General features: G+C 39.9%; 1 protein-coding gene across 10 annotated transcripts in view; it reads right to left on the bottom strand.

The window, feature by feature from the left end:
* Window positions 1-23,030, bottom strand: part of LOC145344105 (protein kinase C and casein kinase substrate in neurons protein 2-like) — a 100,026-nt gene that overhangs the window by 5,282 nt on the left and 71,714 nt on the right. Inside the window, exons 8-12 of one of the 10 annotated variants that reach the window (XM_080190943.1) lie at window positions 16,398-16,525; window positions 14,775-14,882; window positions 13,117-13,307; window positions 12,489-12,573; window positions 939-984 (exon numbers count right to left, since the gene is read on the bottom strand). In XM_080190943.1, coding sequence (XP_080047069.1) covers window positions 954-984; window positions 12,489-12,573; window positions 13,117-13,307; window positions 14,775-14,882; window positions 16,398-16,525 — 543 coding nt within the window. In that variant the 3' untranslated portion in view covers window positions 939-953. Of the gene's footprint in view, window positions 1-938; window positions 985-1,594; window positions 1,654-3,958; window positions 3,978-12,488; window positions 12,574-13,116; window positions 13,308-14,774; window positions 14,883-16,397; window positions 16,526-23,030 lie in introns of those variants that run through there. The other 9 variants (XM_080190947.1, XM_080190946.1, XM_080190948.1 and 6 more) reach the window with 9 other exon arrangements.

The following is a 23,030-nucleotide window of genomic DNA, read 5'->3' as shown; positions in this document are numbered from 1 at the left end:
ACTTAGTTAGCTCCTCAAAGAATTCAATCAAATTTGAGAGGCATGACTTACGCTTCACCAATCCGTGCTGACTATCCCAGATTAAGCTGCATCTTTCCAAATGGTCATAAATCCTATCCCTCAGGACCTTTTCCATTAACTTACTGACCACCAAAGAAAGACTAACCGGCCTATAATTACCAGGGTCATTCCTATTTCCTTTCTTGAACAGAGGAACAACATTCGCCACTCTCCAGTTCTTTGGCACTGTCCCCGTGGACACTGAGGACCCAAAGATCAAAGCCAAAGGCTCTGCAATCTGATCCCTTGCCTCTCAAAGAATCCTAGGATACATCCATCTGGCCCAGGGACTTATCAAATGTTCAGTAATAGTAGTTTTATCCAAAAGAATATCTTATCTATTAATTATTCTAAGCTACTTGAATGATACTATGTCTCCAATGCATCTTAGTTTATTCCTTAATAAGGGAGAACTGTATTTTTGGTTTGAGCTATTAAACATTGATTTAAAAATGAGCAAGTATTTATATATTTCATTAATCATTTCCCAGAAAGAAAATAAAAGGGTGATCCATACACTAAACTGTTCTTCCATAAGTAAATAGTTTTTATTCATTCATGGGATGTGGGCACCACTGGCAAGATTAATTTATTGTTCATCCCCAAATACCCTTGAGAAGTGGTAGTGAGCCACTTTCTTGAACTGCTTCAGTTTGTCTGGCAAAGTTACATCCACAGTGATGTTAGGAAGTGAGTTCCTGGATTTTTTACCCAGTGACAATGACAAATGGTGATATAGTTCCAATGCAGAATAATGTGCAACTTGAAGGGAAATCTGCATGTGGCAGTACTTGTACGAGCCTGCTGCCTTTATTCTCATAGATGCTAGAAGTCAAGGGTTTGCAAGGTGTTGTTGATGAAATCAGTTGTTGCAGTGCCCTTGTCCACTAAAGTCACAGCGGCCCAGTCTCAGCAGTGAAGGGACTGAAAGTTTAAAGTAAAGTTTATTTATTAGTCACAAGTAAGGCTTATGTTAACACCGCAATGAAGTTACTGTGAAATTCCCTCAGTCGCCACATTCCGGTGCCTGTTCAGGTCAATGCACCTAACCAGTATGTCTTTCAGACTGTGGGAAGAAACCGGAGCACCCAGAGGAAACCTACGCAGACACGGGCAGATGTGCAATCTCCACACAGTGACCCAAGCTGGGAATCAAACCTGGGACCCTGGCGCTGAGAGACTAACCATTGTGCCATCATGCCACCCATGGTGGTGCATGGGGTGTTAATCAAGCCTGGATGGTATCAAGTTAAGTGTTTTTGCTGCTGCATTTATCCAAACAAGCGGACAGTATTCTGTCACATGCTTTGTAGTTGGTGAAAAGGCTCCGGAGAGTTAGGCGATGAGTTACTTGCCAGAGAATTCCCAACTTCTGACTTGCTCTTGCAGCTAAGGTATTTATTTGGTAAGTTCATTATAAGTTTCTGATCAATAGCCACCACATGACGTTGATGGTGGATTACTCAGCATAGATAATGCTGTTGAATGTCATTGTCAAATTTTATGCCTTGATCTGAAAGGCAGTATCTCTCACCTCACATCTCGAATTCAGTTCTTCACGTTTGGACTAATGAAGTCTGGAGCTCAGTGGTCCTGGTGGAATCCAAAATAAGAAGTGATGAGCAGGTCATTGCTACGCAAGTGTCACTGAATGGACTCCCAGCCATTTGCTGATGATTGAGCGCAGGCTGATGGAAAGCAAACTGGCCAGATGGAATTTGCCCTGCTTTTTGTGGACTAGCCATACTGACAACTTTCCACTTTGTTGCAGTGTTTCAACTGTATTTTAACAGCTAAGAACGTGGCTAGTTCTGGAGCACAAATCCTCAATGCCACAGCTAGATATTGTCAGGCCCATAACATTTGCTGTATCCACTATCTTCAGCCATTTCCTGATATCATGTGGAGTGAATTGAATTAGCTGAAGTCTAGATTATTAGATGAGGCCAAGAATAATCATCTACTTGGCACCTCTGACTGAAGATAATTGTAACTGTTTCTGCCTTGCCTTTTGCACTTGCATACTGTGTTCCCCTCATTGAGGATGGGGATGTTTGTGGAAATTCTTCTTTTACTTAATTGTTTAATTGTCCGGCACACATTGGAAAGCAGAGTTTTGATTTGATTGTGGGTTGTTTAGTGCTCATAGGCCTATGTTGGAGCAGGTTGGCACCTCATTTTTCAGTATACCAGTTGCTGCTCCTGGCATGCTTATTTACAGTTGCTCTATAACCTAGGTTGGTCCCTTGGCTTGATGTTAATGATACAGTAATGTATATGCTAAGTCACAAATTTACTGATTGTGATCGAATACAATTCTGCTGCTGATGCTGGCCACAGCATCTCATGGATGTCTAGATTTGAGCTGCTAACTCTTTTCAGAATCTATTCCATTTAGCACATTGTAGCACATCCACATGGTGGATGTCTTCTCAGTGTGAAGACAGGACTTCACCTCCAAAAGAATGGTGCTTTGGTCATTCCTACTAGTATGTTCAGGACAGTTACATCTATGACAGATATATTGGTGAGGGTGTAGTCAGGTTGGCTTTCCCACCACCAAAGGGAAATTGTGTTTGAAAATTTATTAGATCTTCCTGAGGATGTAACAAGCAGGTTAGATAAAGAAGAACCAGTAGATTGGATTTCCAAAAGGTATTTTATAAGATGCCACATAAAAAGAACAAATTCATACTGTTGGGGCAATATATTAGCACAGGCAGAGGATTGGCTAATTAAGACAAAACTGAGTCAGGATAAGAGGATAACTTTCAAACCGGTGGAGTGCTTCATGGATCAGTGGTGGGACCTCAATTATTTATGATCTATAGTAATGGCTTGGATGATGGGACCGGCTGTTTTGTAGCCAAATTTGCTGATGATACAAAGATAGGCAGGCAAGCAATTTGTGGGGAGGATACAAAGAGTCTGCAAAGAGACCTAGTTAGTCTAAGTGAGTGAGCAAAACGTTTGACAGATGGAGTATAATGCTGGCAGGAAGAATAGAAAAGCAGAATATTATTTAAAGGGGGATTGCAGAATACTGCAGTTAAAAGGGATATGAGTGTCCTTGTTTATGAATCACAAAACTTCAGCATGCATATAGAGAAAGTAATTAAGAAGGCAAATTGAATATTGGCTTTTATTGCAATGGGGATGACATATAAAAGTAGGAGGTCTTGCTACAAACTGCTCAGTGTATTAGAATGCATCTAAAGTACTGGACGTAGTATTGGTCTCCTCACTTAAGGACGAACATAATTACATTACAAGCAATTTAAAGGCGGCTCACTTGGCTGATTCCAGGGATGAAGGGATTAGTTTACGAGGAAAGGTTGAAAGATGCAGCCTATACTCTTTAGGGTTTAGAATAACGAGGGGGGATCTTGAAACATAAAAGATTTGAGGGACTTGATAAGGTACATGCCAAAACAATACTTTCCCATGTGAGGGAATCTAGAACCAGAGGCACAATTTAAAAATAAGGGGCTTCCATTTAAAGTGGAGAAGAGCAGAACTTTTTCTCCGATGATCCCCAGACAGCAGTGGAGACAGGGTCATTGAATATATCCAAGGCTGAGTTGGACAGATTTTTGATATACAAAGGAGTCGAGTGTTATGAGATCTAGGAGGAAAGTGGAGTTAAGTCAGATTAGCAATAATTTTATTGAATGGCAGAGCAGGCTTGAGGGACATAATGGTCTCCTCTGGCTTCTATTTCTTAAGTCCAGCTGCCAGGGGACTACGATGGCAACTCTATCATCCAGAACTCAGCCAACTCAATCTGTAGTCATGCTAATGAGGCACTCCTGGAGATGAACAGTGAAGTCCTCAGGGCTACTATACAGTGTTCTTGCTACCCTCAGTGCTTCTTCCAAGTGTGACCCACATGGTCACTGATGGTACTGATTCTTCACCTGAGGGTGGGAGGTAGACGGTAATCAGCAGGAGAGTTCTTTGCCTATGTTTGGCTTCATGTCATAAAACTTCTGAGGGTCCAGAATCCTTTCCAAATGTATACCATTGTGCTGTCACCTCTGGTGAGTCTATCCCGCTACTGGGATATGACATCCCCAGGAATAGTGATGCAGTAATCTAGGACATTGACTAGAAGGTATGATTCTGTGACAGGCTATTGCTAAGTCAAGCTGTTGCTAACTAGTCTGAGACAGTTCTCCAATTTTGGCATAATTTCCCAGATTTGAAAGAGGAGTTCTTTGATCGGACTGGATGTGCCTTTGTTGGGTGGTATACCCAGACTGTTCTTATCTTGACTGAGCGAGAGCATTATCCCCAGTGTCCTGGCCAACATTTACACCATGATCAGCATCATCTTAAATATAAATAAATGGTCATTATCAAGAGGATAATCAGGAGCAATGTAGGCTCTTTGAAAACTATAATGATGATGTTGTCAATAAAAAATAAGGAAATAGCAGACATATTGGGGTGGCACAGTGGTTAACCTTTTGGCACTAGGGACCGAGGTTCAATTCAAGCCTTGAGTAACCATCTGTCTGGAGTTTGCACATTCTCCCCGTATCCTCATGGGTTTCCTCTGGATGCTCCGGTTTCCTCCCACAGTCCAAAGATGTGCAGATTAGGTGGAATGACAATGCTAAATTGTCCAAAGATGTATGGGGTAATTATGTGGGGTCATGGGGATAGGGCCTGGATAAGATGCTGTGTCGGAGAGTCGGTGCTGACTCGATGGGCCAAATGGCCTCCTTCTGCATTGGAGGTATTCTATTTTTCTATTCTAAATTGCTGTTTGTAATAGCTGCATGCAACTTGATTTGTAATGTAGGAAGTGCACACAGTGACCACACTCCCAAAGTACCTCACTGACTATATCGTATTTGGGACGTCCTGAAGTTGTGAAAGGCACTATATAAATGCTGATCTTTCTGGAATGTGTCTGTTCACTATGCACTTTCTGAATGATTGAAGACTTTAGATTTTCATAATTGCCAATCAGCATCAAAACAGAACCAATTACAAAATACATGTATATATAATTGCATACGTTAGTTCCTTTCCCAAACTTGTTGCCTTGAAAAAAAATTCTTTATGTAATTGAGATATTACAGAGCCCTAAGTTTTTATTTTTATGCCTGCATTAAAGGGGAACTGCTGGACCAACATAAAGTAAAGATGTTTCATTTTTGTCTGTGATACTCAAGTTCAATTTCATTAAACTCATGATAATTGTAAACTAAGCAGAATTCTGAATCAGTGCAGGCTTATTATGAAACTCAGTAATATGGTCAAATTCAACATAATGTTTGAAAGGAAAAAATGCAAAATAGCTATGAGGGTTCTAGTTTTTGACAAGGCTTCCTGCAATGGGATGTGACAGAGGCTGTTCATTGAAAACAATGCAAAGTAAAATGACACAAGATCAGTGTTAGATTGTTGAAAAAATAATTCAATGTGATTTGGTTTTTATATCTCTAAGGGGCAAAAGTTTTACTTGCCAAACTGACAAAACAAATAAGAGTTACAACACAGGAGTAATGAAAAGTAACCTGCAAGGGATATCAAAGTCAACAAAATATTTTTATAATTGTATTTGGAAAAAGAGGATGGTCAGGAGCAATGGAGGCTCCTTGAAAATTATATGATGTTGTCAATAGAAATAATAGCAGATACATTAGTGTAGATTTTCCATTCCTGCCCACTGTGGAAATCGTCACGGGTGGGATGAAAAAATTGACAGATCATTGAAAGGTCTGTTGACCTTGGGTGGGAAATTCCAGTCTCGGGATGGGCAGGATCAGGAAATCCTACCCACTGAATAATTACTTTGCAGCAATAACTGTACAGGAAGATGCCAATATGCCAGATTTCACAAGGAAACTAATATTGCATCAGGGATAGGGACTCATCAAAATTAAAGTAAACAAAGTAATATTAATGAAGGAATTAATGGCACTAAAGAGTGATAAATCCAAGGAGTCTGTTCACATTTTAAAGGAAGTCAGCGAAAACACTGTCGATGCCCCAACTACAATCTTCCAAAATTGTCTCGATTTGGAAACTATTCTTTTAAATTGGAAAATTGTGCATGTGACCCTACTATTTCAAAGAGGCAACAGAGGAAAACATTAAAATTATACACCAGTTAGCTATTTCAGAAAGGTAACAAAGAAAAAACAAGATGATCTGCTGTCATCAAGTTGCTGATGTCTGTAATTTATAGATGAATTCCACCCAAAGAGTGGTGTGCCGGTGGAATTCTTTACCACAGGGAGTAGTTGATGCCGAAACATCGACAGTATTCAAGAGGCAGCTAGATATAGCACATGGGGTGAATGGGATCGAAGGTTATGGGGAAGAGACAGGATTAGACTATTGAGTTGGACAATCAGCCATGATCATGATGAATGGCAGAACAGGCGCAAAAGGCCAGATGGCCACCTTCTGCTCCTAACTTCTATGTTTTATTTATAGGTGGTCAGGCACCTTGAAGGCTTTCAGCTAATCAGAAACAGCTAGTATGGATCTTGTGAAAGGTAGCTTATGTTTAAAAAATATGATACAGTTTTATTTTGAACAGGTGACCAAAGCAATACAGAGGAAAAGTCTACGGATGTTATTTATATGGACCTTCTGAAGGTCTTTGATAAAGGCCCCCATAAGAAATCATTAGCTGCAGCTGAAGCGCCAGGAATTGAAGGCAGATTATATATTGACTCAGAAAAGTAGAGTGGCAGAAGACAGAGAATTGGAATAGTAGGCATGTTCTAAAATTGGTTGTATGTGACCAGTGGTGTCTAGCATGGATCTGTGTTGAGGCCTCAATCATTCCATGTAGTTATTAACAAATTATATAGAATCCTTACAGTGCAGGAAGCCACTTGGTCCATCACATCTGCATTCACTCTCCAAAAGAGCATCACTTTGGAATATATAACGAATCTCAGGACCACGACAACTATCTGCAATTGCTGTAAAATACTTTCAGTTCACTAACGTCCTTCAGGGAAGGAACTCTGCTGTCTTTACCAGGTATGGCCTACATGTCACTCCAGATCCACAGTAACGTGGCTGGCTTTTAATTGATTTCTAAAATGGTTTAGCAAGGCACTCAGTTCAAGAGGCAATCAGGGTTGGACAACAAATGTTGGCCTGACCAGTGACATCCAGTTCCCATGAACAAAAAAAACCCCAATATCCACTATTTAATTCTGCATCCTTAACCTTGACAAAATAAATGCAACATCCCTGAAGTGAAAGTAAAAGTGTAAAAACAGAACTGGAACAAATTTAATAATGAATTTAAGATGGCAGAAGAACAGTGGTCAGTACAACAAAAGGTCCATTGTCATACTTTTGCCCAGATTCACGTGGTGAATGCACCTAAACTAACTCTCTGTTGAAATACAGAAAGTTCAAGCTCCTACATAATAAAATTATAAAATACTGCAGTGCAAAGGAGCTCAATGAGTCTTCACTGACTCTTTTGAAGAGCAATTCAGTTGGTCCTAATCCTCTTCTTTTCTCTTTCAAATATTTATCTAATTCCCTATAGAAAGCTACTATTGAATTTATTTCCACTACCCTGCCAGGTAGTGCATTCCAAATCCTGACCAGGACGATTTTTTCATGTCACCTCCAGTTTTTATGGCATTCACCTTATATCTGGGCCCTCCAGTTACCAACCCTTAAAACGTCAGAAACAGTTTCTCTTAATTTTTGCATCTGAATCCTTCATGATCCGAAACACATTTATCAAATCTTAGCCTTAGCCTTCTTTGCGCTAAGGACAACAACCTCCAGCTTCACCACTTCATCAACTAACGTAACAGTAATCCCGCAACTCTGGACTCTTCTAATTAATTTTTTCTGTACATTGTCCAAAGTACTTGCTTCCTCAAATGTGGTGCACAAGTTTTAACGCATCCTCCAGTTGTGGCTGAACTTGTTTTATATTGGTTGAGCATAACCTCCTGGCTTTTGTATTCTATGCCTCTATTTATATAATCCAGAATTTCACCTTCAACAGGAAGTCTGCTGACTCTCTTTCCACTCTCTTTCCTCTCAACTCTGATGGAGTCATCTTGACTCAAAACTCTCTCCACAAATGCTGTCAGACCTGCTGAGATTTTCCAGCATTTTTTCTGTTTTGTTTCAGATTCTAACATCCACAGTATTTTGCGTTTATCTTGGTGTTTAAAGTTGTTCCATTTAGGTTCTATTTATAATTCCATTGTCTCTCCTTATTTCTCCTACCAAAATGCATCATCTCACACATTTCTAAATTTGGTGTCATTTGCACATCTGAAATTGTGCTTTGTACCTCCAAGCCCAAGTCATGAATATATCTCAACAATTGCTGTGGTCCTAAAATTGAACCTAGGGAAACACTACTCAATATCCTCCTCTAGTCCAAAAAGACAACCAATCTACTTTCTATCCTTTAGCTAATTTTCTATTTTTTTAGTCAATTTTGCATTCTACAGGCTTCAACTTTGCTAGCAAGTTTGGTCTATGATACTTTATCAAATACCTTTTGAAGTTCATGTTCTTGTAGTTCATGTTTTCTTTGAACTTTGAAGTTCATGTTTTCTGTTACCTCATCAAAAAAACTCAATCGAATTAGTCAAACACGATTTCCCCTCAGCAAATCCATGCTCGCTCTCCTTTATAAGTCTATATTTACAGTCCTCAAGTTAAGGTGCTAAACTGGAGGAAGGCTAATTACAACAATATTAGGCAGGAACTGAAGAATTTAGATTCAGGGCAGATGTTTAAGGGCAAATCTGGCATCTGAGAGGCTTTCAAGTGTAAGTTGATAGGGATGCAGGACCGGCACATTCCTGTAAGGATGAAGGATAAGTATGGCAAGTTTTGGGAGCCTTGGATAATGAGAGATATTGTGAGCCTAATTAAAGAGAAAAAGGAAGCATTTGTCATTGCTGGGAATACACGAAGCAAGTGTGGAATACAAGGAAAGTAGAAAGAAACATAAGCAAGGAGTAAGAAGGGCTAAAAAAATCATTAGCCAGCAGGATTAAGGAAAATCCCAAGGCTTTTTATATACATATAAAAAACAAGAGAATAGCAAGGGAAAGGGTTGACCCACTCAAGGGCAGGGGAGGGAATCTATGCATGGAACCAGAGGAAATGGGTGAGGTATTAAGCGAGTACTTTTGTGTCAGTACTCACCAAAGAGAAAGACTTGAATGATGAAACTGGGAAAGCATGTGTAGGTAGTTTGAGTCATGTTGAGATCAAAAAGGTGGTGGTATTGGGGTTCTTAAGAAACATTAAGGTAGACAAGTCCCCAGGGCCTGACGGGATAGAACACAGAAAGAACATAGAAAAACTACAGCACAAACAGGCCCTTTGGTCCACAAGTTGCACCGATCATATCACTACCTACTAGGCTTACCTATAACCCTCAATCCTGTTAAGTCCCATGTACTCATCCAGAAGTCTCTATCGAATTTGCCTCCACCACCACTGACGGCAGCTGATTCCATGCACCCACCACCTTGAGTGAAAAACTTACCCCTGACATCTCCTCTGCACCTACTCCCCAGCACCCTAAACCTGTGCCCTCTTGTGGCAGCCATTTCAGCCCTGGGAAAAAGCCTCTGAGAATTCACCCAATCAATACCTCTCAACATCTTATACACCTCTATCAGGTCATCTCTCCAAAGAAAAAGACCGAGTTCTCTCAACCTATCCTCATAAGGCATGCCACCCAATCCAGGCAACATCCTTGTAAATCTCCTCTGCACCCTTTCAATGGCTTCCACATCCTTCTGTAATGAGGCGACCAGAACTGAGCACAGTACTCCAAGTGGGGTCTGACTAGGGTCTTTTAAAGCTGCAGCATTATCTCCCAACTTCTAAACTCAATTCCTCAATTGATGAAGGCCAGTACACCATATGCCTTCTTAACCACATCCTCTACCTGCGAGGCCTATTTAAGAGTCCTATGGACCTGGACCCCAAAGTCCTTCTGATCTTCCACACTGCTAAGAGTCTTACCCTTAATATTATATTCTTTCATCCCATTTGAGCTGCCAAAATGTACAACCACACGTTTATCCGGGTTGAATTCCATCTGCCACTTCTCCACCCAGTCTTGCATCCTATCTGTGTCACACTGCAATTTCTGACATCCCTCCAAACTATCCACAACACTTCTGACCTTCGTGTCATCGGCAAACTTACCAACCCATTCTCCACTTCCTTATCCAGGTCATTTATAAAAATCACAAACAGCAAGGGTCCCAGAACAGATCTCTGGGACACTCCACTGGTGACTGACCTCCATGCAGAAAAAGACCCATTTACAACCACTCTCTGCCTTCTGTGGGCAAGCCAGTTGTGGATCCACAAAGCAATGTCCCCTTGGATCCCATGCCCCCTCACTGTCTCAATAAGTCTTGCATGGGGGACCTTATCGAACGCCTTGCTGAAATCCATATAAACCACATCTACCGCTCTTCCTTCGTCAATGTGTTTAGTCACATTTTCAAAAAACTCAACCAGGCTCATAAGGCACGATCTGCCTTTGACAAAGCTGTGGTGACTACTTTTGATCATATTATACTTCTCTAAATGTTCATACATCCTGTCTCTCAGAATCTTCTCCATCAACTTACCAACCACTGAGATTAGACTCACCGGTCGATAATTTCCTGGGCTATCTCTATTCCCCTTCTTGAATATAGGAATATACCCCAAAATACTGGGGTATTCCAATATTTTGGGATATGCCCCAAAATACTGAGAGGCAAGGGAGGAAATTGCTGGGGCCTGGAGGGAAATCTTTGTATCCTCACTGGCTGCAGGGGAAGTCCCAGAGGATTAGAGAATAGCCAATGCTGTTCCTTTGTTTAAGAAGGGTGAGCAAGAATAATCCAAGTAATTACAGGCCAGTGACCCTTACGTCAGTGGTAGGGAAATTAATTCTTCGAGACAGGATTTACTCCCACTTGGAGATAAGTGGGCATATTAGTAAGAGGCAACATAGTTTTGTGAAGGGGAAGTCATGTCTCATTAACTTGATCAAGTTTTTCAAGGAAATGACAAAGATGACTGATGAGGATAGGGCAGTGGATGTTGTCTATATGGACTTCAGTAAGGCCTTTGATAAGGTCCCCCATGGCAGATTGATGCAGAAGGTGAAGTCGCATGGGATCAGAGATGAGCTGGCAAGATGGATACAGAACTGGCTCAGTCATAGAATGATGTGGATGTGCCGGCATTGGACTGGGGTAAACACAGTAAAAAGTCTGACAACACCAGGTTTTAGTCCAACCGATTTATTTGATAGTAAACGCACAAGCTTGTGCGTTTACTATCAAATAAATCGGTTGGACTAAAACCTGGTGTTGTCAGACTTTTTACTGTGTTCAGTCGTAGAAGACAGAGGATAGCAGTGTAAGGGTGTGCTTCTGAATGGAGGGCTGTGACAAGTGGTGTTCCTCAGGAATCAGTGTTGGGACTGTTGCTATTTGCGGATAGTGATGAGGACCATCAGAGGATACAGCAGGATATAGATCGATTGGAGACTTGGGCAGAGAGATGGCAGATGGAATTTAATCCAGACAAATATGAGGTAATGCATTTTGGAAGTCCAATACAGATAGGAAATATACAATAAATGGCAGAATCCTTACGAGTATGACAGACAGAGATATCTGGGTGTACAGGTACACAGCTCACGGAAAGTGGCAACACAGGTGGAGAAGGTAGTCAAGAAGGCATACAGCATGTTTGCCTTCCTCGGCTGGGCCAACGAGTTTAAAAATTGGTAAGTCGTGTTGCAGCTTTACAGAACCTTAGTTAAGCCACCCATGGAATATATTCTAGTTGCCACACTATCAGAAGGATGTGGAGGCTTTGGAGAGGTTACAGAAAAAATTTACCAGAATATTGCCTGGAATGGAGGGCATTAGCTATGAGGAGAGGCTGGAGAAACTTGGTTTGTTCTCACTGGAACAACAAAGATTGAGGGGCAACCTGATAGAAGTCTACAAGAGTATGAGGGGCATGGACAGAATGGATAGTCAGAAGCTTTTTCCCAGGGTGGAAGTCAATAAAAGGGGGCATAGGTTTAAGGTGCAAGGTTTAAAGGAGATATATGAGGCAAGATTTTTTTTTACACAGTGGGCGGCAGGTGCCTGGAACTCGCCTCCGGGGGAGGTAGTGGAAGCAGAGACGATAATGAGTTTCAAGGGGCAACTGTACCAATACAAGAATAGGATTGGAATAGAGGGATATGATCCCCAGAAGGGTAAGGGGTTTTAGTTCAGTCAGGCAGCATGGTCAGTGCAGGCTTGGAGGGTCGTAGGGCCTGTTCCTGTGTTGTAATTCTTTTTGTTCTTTGTATTTGTTCAAGTGGTGTTAATTTTCTCTTGCATTATTGTCGCTATAGGCTTATTAACCATCAACATGAGATTTACTGGCTTATGATTGACAGGAATATCCTTCTCTTCTTTTTGAGCAAGGATGTAACATTTGCAGTTCTCCAGTCCACTGGTACTCCACCTGCGTCGAAGGAAGATCATCAACAGCACCACTGCAAAATCCATCTTCCTTCCCTCATCAACCTAGGTGCATTCCTCTTGCCAGGTGACCTACCACTTAAGTACTGCCAGCCTTTTCAGTATCTCAATTTTTATCTTATCCAATATCTTGACAACCTTCCGCTTTTGCAAAGGCATATGGGGGACAGGATTTTCCAGCCGCGCTTGCCCCAAAACTGGAAAATCCCACCCGAAATCAAGGGACCTTTGCATAGTCCGCCCCCTGCCTGCTACGATTCCTGTGGCAGGTGGGATGGGAAAGTTCCCTCCTTGATCTGAACCCGAGAGAGTTATTTGCTGATTAAGGTGGCGTGCTTTTAAATTAAACCAAACATCCCTGGCAATTAAAAAAAAGGCAACCATCTTTTGAAATTGAGCATTCTTTTCACTATAAGCTAACTGAAAACATGAACTACCTTAATAATGCCTACCTATGACATGCAGTTCCATCTACTAGGATCCTGGAATAAAACTAGATTCAAGTTTAAAATACATGGATACTTACCCGCTTTAAAACTAAGCTCATCATGTTCTTGTCCTTCATAATCATACAATGCTCGCACTCTGACTTCTGATCCTGAATGATCCTCATCAAAAGGATTATCACCATTTGTTTCATTGCTGGTGAATGGATTGTTTGTTTCATCATCTGACCATTCTGTGGTGTAGTTTTGGTTCTTTTCTTGGCTGCTGACACTGAGATCCAAAATATAAAAAAATTAGTTACTATACTTGGCAATTAAATCATCAGGAGGATGTACATTTCTCAAACCAACTGAAACTGACTATTTTCTGACCTAATTTTCATCTCAAAACACACGGATTACAACTCAAACTGAACAGTGCATTATAAGAGCACAGGGTAATTGGCACTCTAACATCAGCAGTGGAAAAGTCCAGAGTAATCACTGAGCAATTCCCCACACAGTCATCCATCTAATCTCTGCCATAATTATGGGAACTCAGATCATGATGGGAAGGTGAGGGGCAAATAAAGAAGAGCAAGAAAGTAAGGAAATCACTCTAGTCACTTTCATATACTTTTGAACAACTGGTTGCAAGGACTAGCAGTAGGCCACTAGTCTTCATGTCTCCATTCCCAGTGATGGGCTACCACCAACAATCGTTACAAGTCCACTGACTCCCACAGCTACCTCAACTACAGCTCCTCACATGCTGTTTCCTGTAAAGACTGCATCCCATTCTTCCAGTTTCTCCATCGTTCTCATGATTCCACCTTTGAAAATGGGGCTTCTGATATGTCTGCATTTTTCTTGAACTGAGATTCAACCTTCTGATGAAGCATGTTTCAGCCCCCAGGAATTGAGTTCAACAACTTAAAACTGTGACGCTTCTCCTCAATCTTAATTTTTTTTTAACATCCCAATCATTTTTTCTTCCAATACAAAATCCTTCCCCACAATCTGTCACTTGTTCTTAAGTTTTGCTATATCTTTGTTGCAATCTCTACCAGCTCCCACTGATCCCTAACCTTACACTCTGATCCACCTCCTCTTATACAGTATATGATCCAATACATTTCCCTCTCTTTTATTCTGAAGAGGTGTCATATGGGCTGAAAATGTTAACTTTATCTTCTGTCCCTCCGGATGCTGCCAGACCTGCTTTCAAACCTGCAGCTTTTCCAACATTGTTTTTGTTTCAGTTTCCAGCATCTGCAATATCTTGCTTTTATTTAAGACATTATTCATTCTTGACTTTTCAGCTTTAGTGATGAGTATAACAACAGCTTTAATTCTTTTCCTCTCCTCCCACCAAACTGACTGAAATTTGCAAAAAGAATGAAAATTCCAGACGTTTTAAAAATTTCAATATGCAAACACACACCAAGTATTCACATTCGATAACGTGATAGATTGCACTAACTGAGAAGAGCCACAGGAAAGAATAAGATAACCATTGTTGAAATGGCAAGTAGTCCAACAAAGTTAGAAAAAAAAAAGCTGGTAAGTATAAAGATGACAACTCTCAGTTAAACATTTGTCTCAAAGACAGAAGGAAGGGATATATTTAGAGCAGCATCAATCATAGTGCACAAATCCATGCATTTGTCAGTACGCTGACTTTGTGGAACCTAGAATAAGGAAGTGTTAAGCAGCAGCATAAAAGTGTGAAGCTCATCAAAAACAATCTTTCACCAACTTTTTGGTTATTGTGTTCTCCTTCTCATCAACAGGTTTGCCATTCTCCTCTTCCTCAAATGGGTTACAACTGGAACGTATCGAATTAGTAGTACTCCGGGTAAAAAGACTGCCATTTGGGAAATAATATCATTAAGAGCAAGCTCTTTTCACAATAAAATTCGAACAATAACGTATTCCATTAGCTAACACACATATGTCAGTTATGTCACTGACCAGCTTCATAAATTACATTTGTTAAATACCATTATTGTGACTTGACTAAAGGCAAATAGATTCACCTGAACAACACAGGGCATTCTGTAATAACAGAAAAAATTTATTCCTACAAAATTAGATCCTGAAACTTAAATTCACACAAACCACCTTTTAAAAATTCTAAAAAGGGTGGAATTTTACACTAGTGGATTTTATGCCTCCACCACAATGGGGATGTAAAATTCCACTCCAACTTTGGTAGTAAAAGTTGGCATTCTGGGATCAAAACTTTCATGTGCAGCTGCATCACAAATTTTAGTCAAACTTCTGCAATTACTTAATCCAGAACTTCTGCACTAAGTAAAACTGTAATATCACTTGGTAGTGACATAACATAAATTTTCCAAGACCTTACTACATGGTCTTGTTCATAATGGGAAACTTACAGGGAGTTTTTGAGAGTGCTGCATGTGACTTTTCAAACCACACAGTATATGGAAATTCACTGGTGGTGAGGGACCTCCACCCTCTAAGTATGATTCAGGCACTAGTGGCAAGGTTGCACAAGTCACAAAAATGTGCATTATTTGCAAATTGGTCTTGATCGTAAAGTCAAACTGTATAAGGGGACTTCTGAAATGATAGATTTGAGAAGCCGCTGATTTTAATCACTGACCAATAATAATTTGCTGCAAAATTAAACAGAGCTATAAAAAATGTAATTATAGAATCATAGAACCCTACAGTACAGAGAGAGGCCCTTTGGCCCGAGTCTACACTGACCACAATCCCACCCAGGCCAGACCCCCATATCCCTACATATTTTACCCGCTAATCCCTCTAACCTATGCATCTCAGGACACTAAGGGGCAATTTCAGCATTGCCAATCGACTTAACCCGCACATCTTTGGACTGTGGGAGGGAACCGGAGCACCCGGAGGAAACCTGCGCAGACACGAGGAGAATGTGCAAACTCCACACAGACAGTGACCCAAGCTGGGAATCGAACCCAGATCCCTGGAGCTGTGAAGCAGCAGTGCTACCCACTGTGCTACCGTGTCATCTGTTGTAATTGAAGTATTTAGTGCAAATTATACAGAGGTGAATTTCAAAGTTACCAATAAAATAGACAATTCATGACTGAAGCATTAATCTTTTTGGTTCATTACTTCACAAAGTCATCTAGTTCTGCCTAAATCTGTTGAGAAGAACTGCAATAATTGCCTTAAAAAGTATCCAGTCTTCTGTATAAAATTCTCAAATCATAAGCACTATATAATTTGATACAAGGGAATTATTTACAATAAGCAAAAATTCATATGTATTTAGTTAGTACAAAGCTGCATAGTTTGCATTACCAGGTACAAATTCTTTGTTATTCCTCTCCTGTGAAATTGGAGACTGCAGAAACTTTGATGCTCTTACCTGTTGTATGTAGGTGGTTGGGACGCTTGATCTCCTGTCTGACTGATACTAGTCAATGTCACTCCATCCCCAGTCTTTTTAGGCTTTTCCCTTCTACTTAGTGTGCGATTGAGGTCGGCACACCATTCCTGTTTAATTATAGATATGAGTGCATAAAAAATAAAGAATTTTCTGGCCACAATGTTGTTTTGTTAAATTAAACATTTTCAAAATGATAAGAACTATGGCCATTTTATAGGTATAGCAAAGACTTCGTGTACTGTTTTTAAATGATGGGGTTCAGTTTCCATTACTCTGTATTACAAGCAAGAGAATTGAAAGTTTATGTTCAATGTGGCTACAGAATGCTATTTCTAACCCATTTCTTCCCTTCACCCCTCCAATCTAATCTTAAAGGTTTTCTTCAACTACTAACCTCCTGGAAGTGAATTCCACATCCTCACAACTTTCAATGTAAAGAAGTTCCTCCTGTCATCTATCCAAATCCCTTGCATTTAATCTTATATCAATGGGCAATCATTCTCGACCCTTGAGCTACTGGAAATGTCTGCATCTATCTGCCTTATCACATCCTTTCATAATTTGACACACCATATTAATATGTAGTCAAATTTTTCATAGCAATCAGAATCTAAAATAGTAAACAACTGCTAAGCACTATTTTTGAAAATATATTGCTGCATTTTTAACAACTGCACCCTAGCTTTTGGAGTTTTTGAGTTAAAAGTTTAACTCATAATAAAACACACATCCTCCCAGAAGGGAAAAAATAATTAGACCAGTCTTCTTGTTTCCACCTTTTACTGTTTTTTTCTTTCTGGGCTCATATTGCCATCAAAATTGAGACAGTTTTTGGGTTCCCACATTGCTCACATACAGCCGAAGACAAAACTTCCGATACACTCATTATTGACCATCGGCCTACCTCGAAATTTTTTCTTGGAGGTCTTCAAAAATATTGTTGTCACCCACCTCAGTTTATTTCTCTCTGTTCAGAACAATTTCCACTCTGCTCACAGCACTGAGACTAAAGTCACGAATGACATCCTCCGTGGCCGAGACATTGGTGTGTTAACCCACCTATCCTCTTCTACTTTCCTTGCAAATTTCAATATAGCCAATTATGCTATTCCTCTATACACTTCTTCTGTACAGCCTTCACATGTTCCAGTATTATCTGTCTGAATACAGCCAGCTTATTTCCAGCAAGGACTTCCCTGCCTGTCCTTTCATTAGTATGGATTGAGTTTTCACTCTCTTCTTCCTCATTCACAATATTCAGTAATGTCCCCAGCTGGCAAAGGATCAGCTTCCTGTTCACACTAAGATCTACCATTTCCTTTGACTCACAATCGCCTCTGTGCTGTCCGATGTCCTGTCTGAGCCATGTCATAAATAAATAAAATTCCAATTTCAGCTCCTGCCATAAACACAATTCCCTTGTCACTATTTCCTTCACCGGTCACCTGATCAGGCTAGATCATGTGCATCTTGTTTCACCCAAGTTTCAAACCCCATATCATGTCCATCAACAAGACCACTTAAATACACATTCACCTGTTCTGCTGTTGAAATCTTTATCCAGTGTTATCATCACTAGATTCAATTTTCTCAGTATCATTATTGCCAGCTTCTCAAACTGCATTCCTTCAGAGATTCTAACTCAGTTGATTGTGACCTGACTCACTCAGCTGAAACTCTTGTCTGGGGTGAGATTTTGGCTTCCTACCCACTAACCAATTGAATTAATCTAAATTCTGATTTTCAAATCATCCACAGCCTTGTCCAATTTCCCCAGCCTTACATTCCTTACTGCACCCTTCAACTGGTGAATTTCCACTGGTGACAGCCTTCAGCCTTCTTGGACCTAAAGTTTGGAACTCCTTCCCTCAGCCTTTCAACATCTTTCTACATCTTAAACTCAATTAAAATGCACCTTTTCAGTTAGGGTTTTGGTCACCTCTCCCAATGTCAAATCATTGCTCAGCTTTTCCCTTTTATTTTTGCCTTGCTGTGCTAAGCACCTTGGGACATTCTTCTGTCTATGGTCCCACCATAAACACTAGGAGGCACCACAGTCAAATTTGAGGCTGAAAGTGAACAAGTCACTATCAGCTTAAACAGTCTTCACTTGACCTCAATCACCAATTGCTGACAGGTTTTCCTACAATGTGCTTTTTAAAAAATAGACATACTCCTTTCCCTATGCTCCCTTTTAGGACTGCTAAAAGCCAAATTAGAAGAAGGGTCTTTCAAAACAGCATACAAAGAGCAGCTAAGAAAGAAACAGGGCAATGGTGTGTCAACTCGTAGCATTCTCACCTCTGGCTCACAAGGTTGCACTGTTCAAGCTACACACTTCCTTGTGTACAGTCTCAATGCAGAACTGCTGGAGCTTCCATCTTTTGGATGAGATTTAAATTAAGAAAAGCCCCACCACCTACCACTTCTGGGGCATTAAAAGATCCTACAAAAAATTTTGAAGAGTAAGGGTTTTGCCTGGTAATTTGGAGAGCACTTCAGCTTCATCCTATTGGCCATTTATTCACAAACTGTCTGTGGGAACTTTGCTGGTCAACAAGTTGTCTGCGTAACTAGTTGAATGATACTTCAAATTAGGCCACGATTGTAAACCACGTTAGGATGGAATGAGGAAACACTAAGTGCTGTATGAATGCATGCACATTGTTCCTTCAAGTGGGCTGTTTTTGCCTTTCACATTATTTTTCTGCTTCCCAGTGAAGAAACTACAGCTCGAGAGAATAGCCTCATTCAGGGGATGCATTCTGAACACTCAATCATTCTCTAAAGAAGATCTTTCAACAACTTGTGTGGTCTGTATTCAGCAGATCAGTGAACATAAGTAAACTGATTAAACACCGGCGTTATTTGAACCATGATAGAACATTCTCTCGTTTATAATATGAAATTTGCAAACCTGACAGGTTAAAGACTTACTTCATCCTGTTAAATGTTAGCCAGAAAAAGGAAAAAAAAGGTTAAAAAATGTATTACCTAGTCTATTGTTAAATAACTCTTGAAAATGTCAGTATATAGTATGCCAAGATGTTAGAATAAAGTTCAATTCATTAAATTTGATAATTGGCTTTTAAATAAAATTAAAGTACATGACATTTTTGAAAGAACCTGAACTCTTCAAACAGCACAAAGGTTTTAAAGATTAATTAAAATTGTTATCCTGGGTCTTGCAACAGTGACTACACTTCAAAAGTACTTAATTGACTGTAACACATTTTAGCAAGGTGTGATAGAAATGCAGTTTTTTTTGTAGGTGTATTGTATCTGGATTGTCAACAGGGCATTGGTAGGGTGCCCATAACAGACAGACAAATTGGGTCATAGAATGCAGAGTCAAGGTAGAATAGACTGCTTGTTGATGTCAAGCAGAAGGCAGAAAGTGGGAGTAAAGGGTAGTTATTCAGAGTGGCAGAAGGTGGGAAGTGGTATTTTACGAGGCTAAGTGTTGGTATCATTACTTTTCACAATTTATATTAACAATTTGAACTTTGGAATCAGAAACATAATTTCTAAATTTGCAGATGACATAAGTTGGAGGGAATAGTCAGTACTGAGGAGGACTAAAACATATTAGAGGAAAACATCAATAAACTTGCAGAATGGGCAAATAATTTGCAAATGAAGTTCAACGCAGATAAATGTGAGGTAGTATATTTTGCAATAATAGGGAGATAATTTACTGTATAAAAAGGGCGAGTCTAGGTGGGGTAGAGGAACATGGATCTCGAAACAGATATACATAAATCATTAAAAGTTGACCAAAGCCGTAATAAAAAAACTTTCATTTCCACTCTGGTTATACACAAAAGCAGAGACGTGGGACTAAGTACGAATGTTCCTTTACAGAGCCAGTGCCGGTACTCGCCCAGTCTGAATGACCTCCTTCTGAGTTGTAAGTTTCCAAGATTCTAAACAGAACAGTTTTACCACTAAAAGCCTGGTGATCTTCCACATAAACTATTGCACAGCATTTTATACAGACTAGCAATTCAGACTTGAGAAACATGCAATTATATGCAAGCATGCCTTTGAATAATTTTGAAGCATGCACACCATAACATCAATTGCAGTCTTAGACTTATCAAGGCAGCATGCGTTTGCAAAAGGAATTAGAAAAATGTATAAATCATATCTGAAAAATGCACAGAAAATGTCAAAACACACATGGAGCTCTTACATTTACTTCCAGCTGCAGTTGTATTCAAACTTAGCGTGTCTGCTGTATTGTAGTGACTGAGGACAGATTCAAAATTTCGTAGGATTTACAGCAGGGGTCTCAACCTTTTTCTTCTGAAAATCCCCCTCCCATGTTACAAAAAATCCAGAGACCCTTCTGTGACAAGTGTTTCTTAATAAAAATATTCTCTCAATATTGCTCCCACTATGATTTGCAACTGCTATTTTCCCAATATTACAAAAAAACTGGCTTCTTATACCTTTCCCACTTGCTGTTAATCTGCACACGAGCCCCAGTCACCTGAACGCAGTGTCTCTCTTCTTTTCGCAAACTCCAACTACTTAACTACCCGGTCCAGGTACGCCAGCCAGTCTCAGTTCTTGGTTTGATTGACAGCCAAATAACTATTTCCCCCCATACCACCATTTTCTTAATAACGGATAAACAAATAAAAATGGAACAAACATTGTCTCACTTTAATATCAAATAGCACATAGCAGTTTTCAGATCAATGTTTTATTCCTAGCGAGTCTGGGAAAATCCTGAACAGTTGAAATTCTAGCTGGGGAGGCAACACTGGGAAATGAGCAATCAGGTCTGCTTGAAACACTCCCTTTGAAATGAAAATAAAAACCGCTAACACTTGAGGGATATGCTTGCAGAAGAATGAACGAACTAAGGCTTCATAGGGCAAGAAGCGCCCTTGTAACCACAGAACACATGAAGACAGCAGGAGAGAAAATGGGGGCAAATTAATGCAGCATTTTAAAATGTGTTTGCACACAGTTTGCTGATAGTGTGTCAATCCTAATAGCTCTGTAACACTGACACATTCTGCTTTTTTCCCTCCACAAAGGCTTACTCACTGTTTGATACCATCAACTCCCCCTCTCTTTGCAGTTACCACTTATTGCCTTGTCCTGTTTTAACTGCACAAATAAAGAAATATAGAAAATAGGAAAGGGAGGCGGCGCGGCCATTTGGCGCTTCAAGCCTGCCATTCATTAGGATCATGGCTGATCATCCAATTCATTAGCCTGGTTGCTAGATGAAAACAATTTGAATATAACTGGTCACTATGATGAAAATAAATTAATGCAAATGATATGCAAAATCTGGGGCTGATACACAGATAGAAATCATAAAAGCAGAAATGTCATTTCGGCATAATTGGCCAGCATTCCTAACCTGTCCATTAAAGATTCACAATACTAAAATTTAAATTGGAATATGTCATTCTATTCCTCACATGCATTATTTGAAGTGCAGTGATATATGACAAATCATTCCCTAACCCCTCAAACAATAGGGACATCATTCAAAAAAAGGTCACTTTGGATTTAACAACTGCAATTTATGATAGTTGATAATCCCTCCGGGTACCATTTGCTTAGCATATTGGAATACTATGTTGAATGTATAGAATTTGTTAGTTTATAACATCAACTGGTCAAAGTCATATTGCTTGGATCATTTTCAAAGAAATTGCATACATTTTATTTTGGCTCTCTCCACAGAAACGTTTGGAAATTTTTTTTAGAAAGGTAGCGTCAATTATTTTGGCATAATTCTACTCAGATATTGAATTGAACATAATTGTTTCAAATAAATGTCCATTGATTTGAAACAGATGCATATCAGAAAAAATGCTCAAAAACTCAGTAAACATGTCTATCTTCACTATTTTTCCCATGACCTACATTATCCTCTATCATTGATAGTAAACAAAACATGCCAGAGATACAAACCTAACCAGTAAAACCTGGTGACTGCAGAACTTAGCTCAAATAACAAGACCAAAACACTGGCCTGCACGGTATGAAAGTTGACACAATCACAGCACTTGGGTAATTTACAAAAATCCTACAATAGTGACCTGTATGTAGAAAACTGTCAAAATAACTCTACTTGCATTCAAATTAACAAGGCTGTGGCCATGCAGCGACACAATATATAACTTTAACAGCATTTAATAGCAGTCACAAATTAATGAAAAGTTAATCTAAGGAGCAACTTCTGTTGCATGATGCCAGACATGAACGCAAAGATTCAGATGAACCACAATAACTTTGTAAAATTACCTTCCATGTAGGAAAATATGCCAAGACAATTCATAGGGGTGTAATCAAACACCAATTCAAAGGAGGGGATTTTAGAATAGTTGACCAAAGACTTGGTTGAAGAGGTAGGTGTTAAGAAGGGTTTTAAAGGAGGAAGAGATGGAAACGTTTTAAGGGGAGAATTCCAGAATTTAGGGCCTGTGTGGCTGAAGGCATGCCCACCAGGAACGCTATAAAGGGGGTGGAGGATGTACAAGAGACCAAAATTGGAGGAAGGCAGGGTATTTGGAGAGTCATAGCCTGAAGGTGGTGATGGAAATAGGAAGAAACAAGGCTATCATGGGATTGTACACGAGG

Source organism: Carcharhinus amblyrhynchos, chromosome 6, assembly GCF_965287045.1.
Source record: "Carcharhinus amblyrhynchos chromosome 6, sCarAmb.v2.hapA, whole genome shotgun sequence".
Taxonomy (NCBI): Eukaryota; Metazoa; Chordata; class Chondrichthyes; order Carcharhiniformes; family Carcharhinidae; genus Carcharhinus; species Carcharhinus amblyrhynchos.
Note: the sequence above shows the minus strand (reverse complement) of the source record. Positions and strands in the feature narration are given on the sequence as shown.